The sequence below is a fragment of the Strongylocentrotus purpuratus genome, unplaced genomic scaffold (genome assembly GCF_000002235.5).
Source record: "Strongylocentrotus purpuratus isolate Spur 01 unplaced genomic scaffold, Spur_5.0 spur5_scaffold_6, whole genome shotgun sequence".
NCBI classification, from domain to species: Eukaryota; Metazoa; Echinodermata; class Echinoidea; order Camarodonta; family Strongylocentrotidae; genus Strongylocentrotus; species Strongylocentrotus purpuratus.
Window position 1 is genome coordinate 55,751,431 of NW_022145612.1, and position 13,811 is coordinate 55,765,241.

Genomic DNA, 13,811 nt, shown 5'->3' on the forward strand with positions numbered 1-13,811 from the left:
TTCTAAAAGATAAATAAGCGAGCAAACACAAAACAAATAAACAAATGTAGCATTTCTTTTGGTGTTCTTTGTTTGTGTAAAAAGGCGTGGGGGTATGAACCTGGAGGAGAGGAATATGATGAGCGAATGAGACACCTAGACTACCTGAAGCACCCTCCCCTAAATCAAGTTCAAGTTCAAGTTCAAGTTTTATTTCAATTCAAATCCATAAAAAAAATATATAAGATACAGATTATATACAATATAGAAAACACAAAACACAAAATACACACAAAATGGAAACATGTCTACAAATATATCGGAATTATAAAAAGTTAATCAGCAATAGAAATGAATTGGGGAAACTGCAAATAAAACCATAAGGTTCTGTCGAGGCAGCTCCCTGTTATTAAAAGATACATATACAAGTTCCAACAATTGGCTATAAAAAATATAACAATAACAAAACAGTGTACAAAACATAGGAGACGTATTAACATGCAAATATTATTATAGATTTAAAAACAGATGAAGTATTTTTTTATTTTAGATTTAAAAGAGTTTAAGAAAGCAGTATCACGAATATCTCTGGGGAGAGAATTCCATATTTTCGGGCCAGTGTGTCTAAAAGTAAATAAGGAATTTGTTGATGGACATTTTTCAATAAAATAGTTATCAGGATTTCTAGTATTATAATTATGAACAGATTTTTTACATTTCATCAGCGAACTTGTAAATCAGCGGACTTGTAAATTCGTATTTCATTTTCCAAGTCATACCGTCGCCACCCCCCCCCCCCAATCCTTCCAGTGCCCCTCAATGGGTAGACTCGTGCTACGCCACTGATGTTAGAGAAAGAGGGTTGCCTAAGGTGAATAAAGGTGAGGGTAACATTTACGAACATGAAATGGTGTCGGCTACTTCTTATTGTTGTTGAAACAGTTGGGCCTTTTAAAATCCTTTTTTTTCACCTTTACGAAATTCTGGACTTGAAAAGGCTGAGCACGTCCCCACAGACAGTGCGACGTGTAATACGTGTTCTTTCAATCACAACAGAATAACCCCTAATTTGGATTTATTTAAAGAGTGTTCATTTATATAGGACACTTTTTTAAAGTAACTTTCATTGTCAATCACTTACTATCTCCACTGAGGACTATGCTATTCAAGGTAAGAGGACACTTTTTTTTTTTTTTTGGTCTCGATATTTGAAAATTTGCCTATTTGCTCCGTAGAGGGGGGAGTAAGGTCAATTTATTTAGGTTAGTCAGTGGCATAATTTATTTTTTATTTGTTTTAATATTTTATTTTTTTATTAAGAAATAATCAAAAAAAATCAAAAAAATCACACAAGGGGGGGGGGTGGTAAAAATTACACAAATAATACACACATTACACAAACTCAAGGGGGGGTTAACCCCCCAAACACCCCCCCCCCCCCCTGCGTACGCGCCTGTTCCCTGCTATTCACAGGTAACTCCTCCGCAAAAGCAAATTGTTTCTAAATTACTTTCTAGTTTTCAAGTAGGTAAGGACATCACTTATTTTAATTTTAACCACTTTCAGGTCATAACAGTTAATAAGTACGCGTAGGTTTCGGTAGTTGTGCTGTTGTTTCCTTTTAAAAGCACGGCTAATGTGAAACCACTTAGTTCATATTTCTCACACGTCACAGCCAATTTAATGTTGCAATAAGGAAATGTGTGTTCATTTTAATAATCTGTTCTCTTGGTAAAGGACGTCAGTTCATTAAGGATCTATATTTCATCTTGCATTTAGCAATATTGTCTTAGAGGCGTTTGTCGTTTATTTTCATATCAACCTAAATCTCTGCAGTGATGAAGTATCTGAGTGTGTTGCTGGTGGCAGCTTGCGTGGTGAGCTCGCTGTCGATGTCGTTCACTGACTTCGACGAGGATTGGAACCAGTGGAAGAACGAACACGGCAAGCGATATCTAAGCGATGAGGAGGAAGCGTCGAGGAGACTGATCTGGCAGAAGAACCTCGACATCGTCATTAAACACAACCTCAAATACGACTTGGGCCACTTCACCTACGATCTCGGAATGAACCAATTTGCTGACTTGGTGAGTACGGAATAACAAGTTTGACTTAGATTTACAAAATTTCTCAACAAGTAGAAAAAAGTAATGTAAAAATATGTAAAGAGGAACTGATGAAAATGTACGCATTGGAATAGAAGGACTAGGAGCACTGGCGTAGATATGGGGGCATAAGGCATGTGCCCCCGTTGAATCTCAGGATAGGTAACAGGGAAAACGTGGAGAGGGCTCTTTATGGTTTAGGCTACGCCAATAAATATGGGGATATAATGTGCTCGTGTTTGTATTCCACCTTCTCGCCTTTCTACTTATTCTCCTCCTCCTCCTCCTCCTCCTCCTCTTCCTCCTCTTCCCCCTCTTCCTTTTTCTCGATCAACTTATTCTCCTCCTCCTCCTCCTCCGCCTCCTCTTCCTCCTCTTCCCCCTCTTCCTTTTTCTTGATCAATTTATTCTCCTCCTCCTCCTCCTCCGCCTCCTCTTCCTCCTCTTCCCCCTCTTCCTTTTTCTTGATCAACTTATTTTGCTCTTCCTCCTCTTCCTTCTTCCCTTTCTTAAAATAAATGTTGGGGAATTAATTAATTCCACGTATGAATGACCCATATCACTTCTGTCAAGGCCCGGTGTCAGGGGCAACTTTTTTTTTATAGAAATCTCAATCTCTGATATCTGTGGTTTTGGACCCTGGTCTTAAATGAATGCATCAAGAGGTCGAGTAAATTTTCACGAAGTGACGGTAGTCAGGAAAATCCGCACACAAATTGTATGCGATTTTCCTCACTACCGTCACTTCGTGAAAATAGGGACGAATTATTGACAAAGAAGTCAAATAGGTTTAGCTCACGATAATTCTTTATTATCTTCAACTATTATATACCTTGGAAATATACCTTGGAAGTAGGCATTTAAAGTTAAAACCTTATTTGCCTCTCGTTGACATTCGGATGAAGAATCCATATTTTGACACATGTTTACGACCAAAATTTCAACAAATTGGATTTAAAGCTGTTTAGTGACTTGCTCTCCACAACTACAGAGGAGAGGTTGTTCCATTAATTGATAAATCTCTGTGAAAATGATCCATGTCTAAGCTTCGAGTAGACTTTCTTCTTAACGATCTTGTATCGATGGCCACGGGTTCTATTATCAGTTGGATGGTCAAAGAAGTGTGCTAGATCCAGTTCATCTAGGCCATGCATTATTTTGTATATCTGTATCATGTCTGCTCTATGGCGTCTGTAGGCAAGAGATGGTAAGTTAAGATGTTTTAGTCTCTTCTCGTAACTCAAGTGTCGTAGCATGTGTATTTGGCGAGTTGCTCTACGCTGTACCTTTTCTATTTTCGTGCTGTCTTTTTTCAATACAGGATGCCACACCGTTGAACAGTACTCGAGTCTTGGTCTTATAATTGATCTGTATAGATGTATAAAGCCCGTTTTGTCCAAATTAGAAAATGTCCGCTTGATAATCCCTAGCTTGCGATTTGCAGCAGCACATGCCCCATCCACATGACGTGAAAACTTCAATTGCTGGTCAAAGGTTACCCCAAGGTCTGTTTCTACTGTAACGGTAGGAATAGGTGTATCTTCGTCTGACATGAATAATCATAACAAGGATTTCTTCGACCATAGTGGATTACCTTGCACTTCTCCTGATTAAATGGTAGTTGCCACTGATGGGACCATCTTGTGAGCTTTGTTAGATCTGCTTGTAGATTTTTGCCATCCAATGAAGAGTGAATTGGTGAGAAGATGTTGGTGTCATCTGCAAATAGTTTGACTTCTGATGCAGTTTTACATATAATATCTGGAATGTCATTAACATACAACAAGAACAGTGTCGGCCCCAGCACGCTTCCTTGAGCTACGCCGCTGACAACTTTTAATGCACTCGATGGGGTACCGTTTATGACTACCCGCTGAGTTCTTCCAGTCAGGAAAGACATGATCCATTCAGGGACTTGGGAGATACCTGTTATACCGTAGGCCTCTACTTTTTTCAGAAGTCTAGCATGTGGGACACTGTCAAAGGACTTGCTGTAATCCAAGTAGATACAGTCAATACTTCCCTTGTTGTCTAATTCCTTTGTCCAGGTTTCAGAAACATTTAGCAACTGTGTAGCACAAGATCTACTTCTTCTAAATACGTACTGCTCCTCCGTGATTAGAGAGTTCTCATTCATATATTTGACAATTTCATCACGTACAATGGTCTCCATTAATTTGGAAAGAGAACTGGTTAGACTGACTGGACGATAATTTCCTGGTTTCTTTTATCTCCTTTTTTAAAAATAGGAGTCACATTGGCTTCTTTCCATGAGTCACATACCACACCACTCGACATAGATTTGTTAAAAAGATGGGCAATTGGCCGGGAAATGTCGTCCACTAATTCCTTCAGGATGCGATTGTGAATGTTGTCTGGTCCAGGAGATTTTGATTGGTCCAATCTCATGATAGCTTTTTTGACATTTTCATAATTAAAACAGACCGTATCCAGTTGCTTGTCACGAATCCTTAGATCAAGGGCTGGTACAAGAGATAAATCCTCCTTAGTAAAGACTGATGCAAAGAAAAAGTTCAGTGTTTCTGCTTTATCTGCATCATCGTTTGCAATGGTTCCATCAGGCTTTTCCAAGTCCCCAATACCCTGTCTAAATTTGTTTTTACTTTGAACATATCTCCAAAAACTTTTAGGATTGGATTTTATATCTGAGGTCAGCTTACGTTCAAATGACTTCTTTGCTATGCTTACTTTATCGGTTGCCTCATTTCTTGCTATATTGTAGGATACTCTGTCGGACTCACTTCTAGATTTTTGGAAACGGTTCCAAGCTTTATGTTTACATTTGATTGCTTGACGTACATCGTTGTTCATCCATAGTGGCTGCTGATTTTTCCTGGCTTTGACCTTTGGTATAAACTTGGCTGTTAACTCTTCCAAGCAATGTACAAGAATATCATTATCCATATTAACATCACCGTCCTGCACCATTGCTGAAACAAACATATCTTTTACTTTCCCATGCTTCCTCATACTCTCATAATCTCCTTTGAAGAATGCAAAGCGTTCTGTTACAGGTACACTTGTTACCCCACCAGGCAGAAAAAGTCTGAAATCTAGCACCATGTGGTCACTTTTACCAATCGGTGGTGATATCCCTAAACAGTCGACCATGTCTACTTGGTTTGTGATGACGAGGTCTAGAACGTTGGACTTCTGCCCGTCTCTCATCCTAGTGGGCTCTTCCACAAGTTCTGAAAGATATAGATTTTGTAGAACTTCCACAAAGTCTCTGGCAAATTTATCCCAATCTATCTTTGGTAAGTTAAAGTCTCCAACAATGAATATATTTGTGTGAGGAGAATTTTCTATCTCATAAAAGAGTTTCAAGAGAGCCTCATTATTTGGGTCCGAACTATTTGGGCTTCTGTAGACACATCCAAAGAGAAAATACTCTGATCCTGATGAAATTGCACACCATACACTTTCCATGAAGTCACTGTCTTTGAAAACTACTTCTTTTTGTAGTAAATTATAACTCCTCTCTGACTTTCTGCTGGCAAAAACATATTGTATCCCCCGAACTGAAGTTCACAATCATCAACTGGATGAAAACAGTTCTTTGGAAATATTTCCACTAAGGCTATGATGTCTGGGTTCCTCACAGAGATTCTTGCTTCTAGTTCTGATTTCTTGTTGAGTAACGAATCTACATTGCTGTACATACAACTGAAATGTCTATTATGAATAATACTATTTACATCTGAAAAGTTTCCTGGGTTGACTGCTGTGTTAGGCATCCTGAAAAGGCTGTGGGCCTTTTTGTTTACCTTCGTTGCTTGGCTGAGATGGGGGATCCTTTCTCTTCGCAAGTTTTTCACCCCGATTCATCCAGTTGTTGTCACCCTCACTCTTCCTCCTTTTCATTTCCTTGACGAGTATGTTCTTTGCTGCACGTTCTGTTTTTGTGAGATCTGCTTGGATATATAGCTCTTTAAAGTATTTTGGTCCTAAGCGAAGCTTACTAGCTTTCCTCTTTGCTTCCGCACTGGAGTCTGCATTTGAGAATTCCACAAGCACCGGTCTTGGTCTCGAGCTAGTTTCGCTTGCATCCAGTTGCCTTCTTCCCAATCTAATCACACGTTTCACCTCTCCTTCGATTTCCAGGTAATCGAGCATCCCTCGGGTAGAGGCTGTATCATAGTACTGCCTCTCTTTGCCATCCTCGGAATCATTTTCTGCCAGTCCATAGACAACTATGTTATGTTTTCTTTTATCTTTTTCACTTTCTTCCTTAACACAATCTTGGAAGATTGACTGGACAGATGAGGCCAGGACATCTTGAGCTATGTCACTTGGTTCCATTCTCTGCTTATCTGTAACGGAGCTCTTGATTTCTTTGATGTCAGATTCAAGCTGCTTGCATAACTCTTCCACCTTAGACCAACCGTTGCTCATTTGTTCAAGTTTTTCAAGTCTTTTGTGTGTTTCTCCAAAAATTTCTTGCACCGTTCCTCAACAATCTGGTCCATTTTGACAGCTTCCATGGCCTTAAACTCACATGGAGGACAGAACCAGTGAGCTGCATTCACCTTGGTGAATAATCCAAACTCTTCCGACGACAGGGCACTGCATTTTAGGCAGAACCATTTTTCACATCGCTCACATTCGATGCTGTCCTTTCCGCTAATGAGTTGTGATTTACAGGCTCCACCACACATTTGACCGGGACTTCCGCCCGTTCTAGGCTTATCATTAGGGACTTTTAGATTTGCACGTCGACAGCTTTGACTGCAACGTGTGACGTCATTTTAAGGCACTGCGCATGCGTCATGTCGTCTCAGTCGGCGATCGAGAATGCGTCAACCTTGATTTTCCTAAATCTAGTACGGTACTAGTATATGCCGCGTGCGCATAAAATATACAGTTCCTCAGGTAGACAAAGGAACATCCTTTCCCTGCTATTATGTAGAAAATGTGTAGAACAGGTGTCACATGCATATTCACCTGTTCTACACATTATTACATAATAGCAGTGAAGGGATATTCTACCACAGCAATAGGCCATCTTCGTAATGTAACCAAATTTAATGCATAAAGTCTTTGTGAAGTGCCTCAATACAAATTATTTCATTCACCGGGTAAGAATAATAGTATTTCAATAGACATAATCCAAACTGCATACATTAGTAGTTGTCAGGTTGGACAAACATTATGGCTTGACCTACCTAGCAACACTTGATATATGCAGTTTGCATTCTGACTATTGAATTACTATTATTCTTATCAGGTGAATGAAATAATTTGTATTGAGGCACTACACAAAGACTTGTGCATTAAATTTGGATACATTACGAAAATGGTCTATTGTCAGTCATGATCATAGTGTTACTTTCTGCATGCATGTATATCGTCTAGTGCAATCTAACAGATTTCTAATTGTATTCAACATGGTCAGTTGAGTACGTTGACACGCATGATCAGTCGGCGTTCGTCGTGTTCTCGTCCACTCAATCTAAAAGTCCCTATTCTGTGTGTGAGATCCCTGACCCCTAGACCTAGTAGTAGCCGACGTCTCCTTCAATTTAGCAGGTTTTTCCAGGATTTTACGTTGGGTCTCTGTATTAACGGCGCTACTTGATGAGGATCTAGTGTGAGGTTTACTTCGCAGATCATCCATAGCTGATGATGTTTTTAAAACAACCAATATAGATCTATAACTCAAAATTGAATTTGAAAAACTTGTTTTGGATTTCCTTGTTCAAGTACAAATCAACACAGTCAGTAAGGCTAAGTCAATCTTCCAAACATCCACTCAAAAACCCCAAAATAGATATGCATTTATAATGATGTGCATAAGTATTGTTTAGGTTCTGGCAATAACAAGGTTGGTCACAATGTTAAGTCATCCCCAAGACATATCATTCTAGGCAGATGAAGCCTGATCCTTCTCACACCAAAATGAATGAATGGGATAGTGCTAAGAGCAGCATAGCCAAGTATACATACAGTTTGCTGAATAATATCCATTATGGAAAAATAGATAATGATACTATGACTAATTAGCGATGTAATATCATAATCAATCAATATTCAGTAGGGCTAATAATACCCCCACTCTCCCCAAAAAGTTAATATTAAACATGAGCGTTGATAATACAAAGTACGCTAATTATTTTGATAATTGTATCATCAAAATCAGTGTTATACATCAAAACGATGAGACTAATAATACAAACAAGAACAACAAAAATTATTTAAAATGGAAACAGTTTATGATTCGATGCATTCTACCTTGATAATGTTTCAACAGAAACTATAAAAGTGCTAAATAACTTACAAATGCATGTTTACCTTACAGCAAAATGAAGAGTTCGTCGCCATGATGACTGGTTTCCGAGTGAATGGCACATCAAAGGCGGCTAAAGGATCCACCTTCCTCCCATCAAACAACGTCGACAAACTCCCAAAGACCGTCGATTGGCGCACCAAGGGTTACGTAACTCCTGTCAAGGACCAGGTACATGTAGCTACTAGACACAAAGCGTTCCGCAACACGTCATATGGACTTTAAAATGATAATAGAACATGTCGTGGTATAGTGGTTCATTTACTGGACTCTTAATCTAAGATTTGAGAGTTAGAATCCAAGCCTTGCACTAATGTCCTTTGGCAAGATTGTACACGTATCACTCTCCACCCAGGTGTAAACTGGTACCTGACAATAGCTCGGGTAATAATTTCATTGCCCGGTAGAAGAGCAGTATTAATACAGATTTGGCTAACCTAGGCAAATAAGACCCAATTATCATAACTATTTTGTTACGTCACAAGAACGTTTTGTGTCCCCTAGGTAAACATTAATCATTCGAAAAAATTAAACGATACATTGACATCTTATTATCTCATTTTTACACGTCGGAAGACGAATCCAAATCGATGTTTTCATGATAACACGGTGATTCTTTTCTTTTATTTAAATTGTCATTACGGGACTTATAATATCTCCTCTTTCCAGGGACAATGTGGTTCATGCTGGGCGTTCAGTACTACAGGATCTCTGGAAGGACAGCAATTCAAGAAGACGGGTAAACTGGTGAGCCTGAGCGAACAGAACCTGGTCGACTGCTCCTACAGGAATTACGGGTGTCACGGGGGTTTTATGGACCGAGCCTTCCAGTACATCATTGATGCAGGAGGTATTGATACAGAGGCAACATACTCCTACAGGGCAGTGGTGAGTGTACTAACAATTGTTTGACTGTTATGACTGCAGTATTACCCAATCATGATCAAAGTAAATTGTTCAAGAGCCAGTCTGAATAAAAAATTATGATTGAAATCAAGCCCCAACAATTCGAAGATCAGTGCATAATCAAATAGTAGAAGGATTGAATCGGATCAAAATACAAATCTTTATAATACGCCCGGCACCCACTCAGTGTTATTTAAGGTACGCATATGCGTGTTCCCAGCACCCCTCCCCCCCCCCCCCCCCGTTTCAGCATAAGTCCCGTGTGTAAAGTCAATACGGGTAGATCTTTTTTCTTTGTTATACGAGCCTTTTCAGCCCCCCCCCCCCTTTCAGTAAAATTCCGGTGTGTAAAGTCAATACGGGCAGATCTTTTTCTTTGTTTCGAGCCGGAGATTTTGGGAACATGCATGTGGTCCCTCCGTTCCCGAAGTGAGGGAGGGCGGGATAATACGGGGGACCACCGGATTGGTTGAAGCTAGAAAACCCGTCTTTAGTCAGAAGCAGTCGCAGGTTCACTATACCGAACTCTTCAACCTCAAGGATCTTCTAGTAAGAGGTTCACGCGTGATCGAAATCCTAGTAAAAATAATCCCAAGACGGAAGGATTTTGTTTCATAGATATTTTGAAAATAGGCATACGGCCTCATAGAACCCTGCGATGAATGTATCGGTCTACTGGACGAATGATTCGCGGATCTTCGGTCTGTTGGTCTTCATCCTATCGGGAGGATAGAAAATACCAAATTTACGTTGTGCCATTTCTCCTCTATCTCCAGGATGGCAATTGCCACTTCAAGAAGGCTAACGTAGGCGCTACCGTCACAGGTTATACTGACGTCACCTCTGGTTCTGAGAAGGCACTGCAGAAGGCTGTAGCCCACATTGGTCCTATCTCGGTCGCCATTGACGCTAGCCATAAGTTCTTCAAGTTTTACAAGTCTGGTAAGGATATCGCCAGACCATACACTAATGATAGCCATACAGATCGGGCTCAAAGCTAGTGAAACTAACTCTTTGAACCCCCCCCCCCCCCTAAAATGAAAACAGAGCCGTATATTACTTCAGTAACACCAGTGTTGGTCTGGAATTAATCTTGTCGGTGTAAAACGAGGTATTACACTCTAGGTAGATAAACTGTATCTAAACAATGTTGGCCTAAGACGAACATGTCCTCTATTAAGAAAGTTTTGGAAAGAACTTTTTTAGGGAAAGGAAACAAACTTTATGGAACAGGGTGAAGAGGGTCATGATGGGAAAAAGGGAAAGAAAATGTGCATTTTGAAAATACCAAAATCACAATCCTGAAGTTAGGTATATATGTATATATATTTCTCTATCTCTTATATCTCTATCTCTCTTTCTTATTACCCTATTCCTTTGTTTGGGAGGGGCAACTTGGGTGAAACCTCAGCGACACAACACTGCTTTTATAAAAGAATGAATGAAATGCATGTCTACAAAATACAACAATTTAATGAAGACATTTCGTTTACAGGTGTGTACAACGAGCCTGGTTGCAGCACTACCCGGTTGGGCCATGCTGTTCTCGTAGTCGGCTATGGAACCACCCGTGATGGAACCGATTACTGGATTGTCAAGAACAGGTCAGTTTGAGCACTTTGTGAAATTTGTTTGGAAAAGGGTCTATTGCCATATTTCACTTTATAAAATCCGTTAGGGTTTGACTTTTTAACCTTTCTTGTTCTAAGTATCATGAGGGTATATAGCCTATATGTAGGCCTATCCCCAAATTGCCTTCATGTCCTTTTGAAAATAACTACCTTATATCACATCATGTAGGTCTACCTTTTAAAAGAGTGCATCTTTTCATGTTTCACTTCATGACCTCATTATGCTTTAACCTTTAAATCTAGTTGATTTGCATATAATGAGGGGTTACACTTGAATCATGTAGGAATGTCCCCAAATTGCTTGCTAGTCTTTTGTGAAGACTTACTTTAAACTGTATCGTGTACTTTTGTATTAAATGGCGTAAATGTGCTTTCAAAGCAAGTTTTAGCATGTGTCCTTTGATGAACTTTGAGCTGTAGGCAAGCATGTACCACTAGGAGAGGCATGTCTACTAATTGAATTCATATTCTAATAATAATCATCGGTGTTTATAAACTACGAAAATAAATTAAAAAACATCAGACAACTGTCCCGTAGAAATTCCAGCGATCAATTAGATGTACAAAGCCTAAATATAAGGTTACATGACAAAACTGATTTCTCCGTATCAACTATCAGTCATTGGAGACTTCAATCATAATTTTGATCAATTAATAATTTGCAGTTTCTTTCTTTCTCTCTTTCTTTCACAGCTGGGCAAAGACTTGGGGAATGAATGGATACCTGTGGATGTCTCGTAACAAGGACAACCAATGTGGCATCGCTTCTGAAGCTAGTTACCCTATGGTGTAATCGCCATTCAATATTGCTTCCGCCATGAATCTGTTCGTGCAAGAACATCAAGTCATTTCTGAGGACATCCAATAAAACTATGGTCCACTTCTCACTTTATATTATGGGCTTAACAATAGCAAATGACAATAACACTATCATTATAACGACAATAGCTGGCAGCTATACTGATGTGTATTATCCATCCCAAGGATTACTACAAAGTACTTAGCCAAAGTTCCCCAGGTACCGTGAGCACACCCTTAAGCTTTACTCAATTTAGATAGTAAATTATAGAAACATAATCAATAACTTTAATAGCAGAACTGATGTGCGCATATCCAGCTCAAATGACAGTACAAGGTATGGCTTTATCAAGGTTTCCTGAGGTAATACAATGTGTGATAAAATAAGTTTTACATGACCCGTCGATGTCTCGGTTTGATATCAATGTCACACGAATTCCTTTTAAATGTCGTTGACTATAAGAATGCAATGTTGTAAGAATACGTACATTTCCAATATTCATTAAGTGGGATTTTCTATTCATGTTGCAATTCAATTTGATATTTCTACGTCATGTTTCGTAATCTGTATATTATATTTGCTACTTGTTGCATTTGTATGAACATGATGATATTTTAAACAATCATTGAGTCGATTAAAAGATTATTTCTCACCTCATTTGAGTGTCACGTGCGCCTGTGTTACTGTACAGTGCGACCTAGAAAAAACGAAACCGAGAATTATCGATGTTTTATCATAACTTAATCACAATTATAATTAATAAATGGCAAATATTTGTAAAGCTTAGATTCTCCTCTTTCATTTGATGCATGAAGTCTTTCATCTATGTCCGATCGTCAACGAAACGGAGTTAAGTCTTTTGTCAATTCCGTTTGTTGCTACGGCAGGCAGCCAGTGAAAACGAATTCGTTTAATCAAATTATGGAAATGCAAGCATCACTTTAAACAAACAGACCTTTCTCATGGCTTATTTGTCCTGATTGAGATGTCATATGAAAGTGCAGAAAATGATCTTTCTAGAAATTTGAATTTTTCTTCGAAATTCAGATACCGCCAGCCAAAAGACTTATTGGTTTCCTTCCTTCAAATTGCTTTTTATCACTCATGCGTGAGATATGAATCATATGAGTTGCATCAAATGAAAGATGAGGATCTAAGCTTTACAAATATGTGTCATTTGTTAATTATAATTGTGATTAAGTTATGATAAAAAATCGATAATTCTCGGTTTCGTTTTTTTCTGGGTCGCACTGTACATTAATAAACTGAACCAAGAACTACAACAAAGGGGCATTGGACAGGTTTTCATAGGAGAGTGGGTAGACGTCCAATGTTTCATTGTTTCCTTTTAAAACTTGGCTTATGCGAAACCAATTAGGCTTTCCATTGTGATTCAATGCTGGTAACTTCAAATATTCATAAATTTCCCTTATTTATTGATCATTCTAAAGACTCATGCCTATAAATACATCAGTTTCAGAATCATGCGGCATTTTATGACCATCTTGTGACTGGTGTATGGTATTTGTATCAAATAAAATACGCACGCAGAGCACTTTAACCTTGAAATCATATTAATGAAATATTCATTATCTTGAGCTTTACTTGCCTGTAAACCTAGTAAAGATATACAAAGGAATAAATTGTAGTCACGAGCAGAAGCAAAAATCTGACAAGCAACAATATGGTTCTAAAAATTATATTCTAGTGTGCTAAAGATGAATGAGCGAGCAAATACAAAACAAACAAACAAATATAGCATTTCTTTTTGTGTTCTTTGTTTGTGTAAAATGGCGTGGGGGTACTGGCCTGAAGAAGAGGAAAAGGATGAGCAAATAAGACACCTAGACCACCTGAAGCACCCTTCCCTTTGTCACATGTTAATTCGTATTTCATTTTCCATGTCATACCGGTGCCACCCCCCCCCCCCCCCCAATCCTTCCAGCAGTGGCGGATCCAAGATGCTGGGGGCCTCCCCTGGGGAAAACAGGTAAAAACACGTTAATATTACCTTTATTTGTTACAAAAAGAAGGGAAAAAATTAAATTAGTGCTGATACCCCCTCCCCTCCCCACCGCTTATTC

At 38.9% G+C, this 13,811-nt stretch overlaps 1 protein-coding gene across 1 annotated transcript; it reads left to right on the plus strand.

The window, feature by feature from the left end:
- Positions 1–1,691: 1,691 nt before the first annotated feature.
- On the plus strand, positions 1,692–12,384 carry LOC575275 (cathepsin L1). The gene is made up of 6 exons (XM_775688.4): positions 1,692–2,066; positions 8,404–8,562; positions 9,061–9,279; positions 10,074–10,239; positions 10,793–10,901; positions 11,622–12,384. The coding sequence occupies exons 1-6, from the start codon at positions 1,818–1,820 to the stop codon at positions 11,719–11,721; spliced, it is 1,002 nt and encodes a 333-aa protein (XP_780781.3). The 5' UTR covers positions 1,692–1,817; the 3' UTR covers positions 11,722–12,384.
- Positions 12,385–13,811: the final 1,427 nt, after the last annotated feature.

What these genes read in the sequence shown, in the direction of transcription:
- LOC575275 (XM_775688.4), top strand. Translation starts at nt 1,818, where the DNA reads ATGAAGTATCTGAGTGTGTTGCTGGTGGCAGCTTGCGTGGTGAGCTCG. An exon ending in TAACTCCTGTCAAGGACCAG is followed by an intron (nt 8,563 to 9,060) that starts GTACATGTAGCT and finishes TCCTCTTTCCAG; the next exon opens with GGACAATGTGGTTCATGCTG. An exon ending in TACTGGATTGTCAAGAACAG is followed by an intron (nt 10,902 to 11,621) that starts GTCAGTTTGAGC and finishes TTTCTTTCACAG; the next exon opens with CTGGGCAAAGACTTGGGGAA.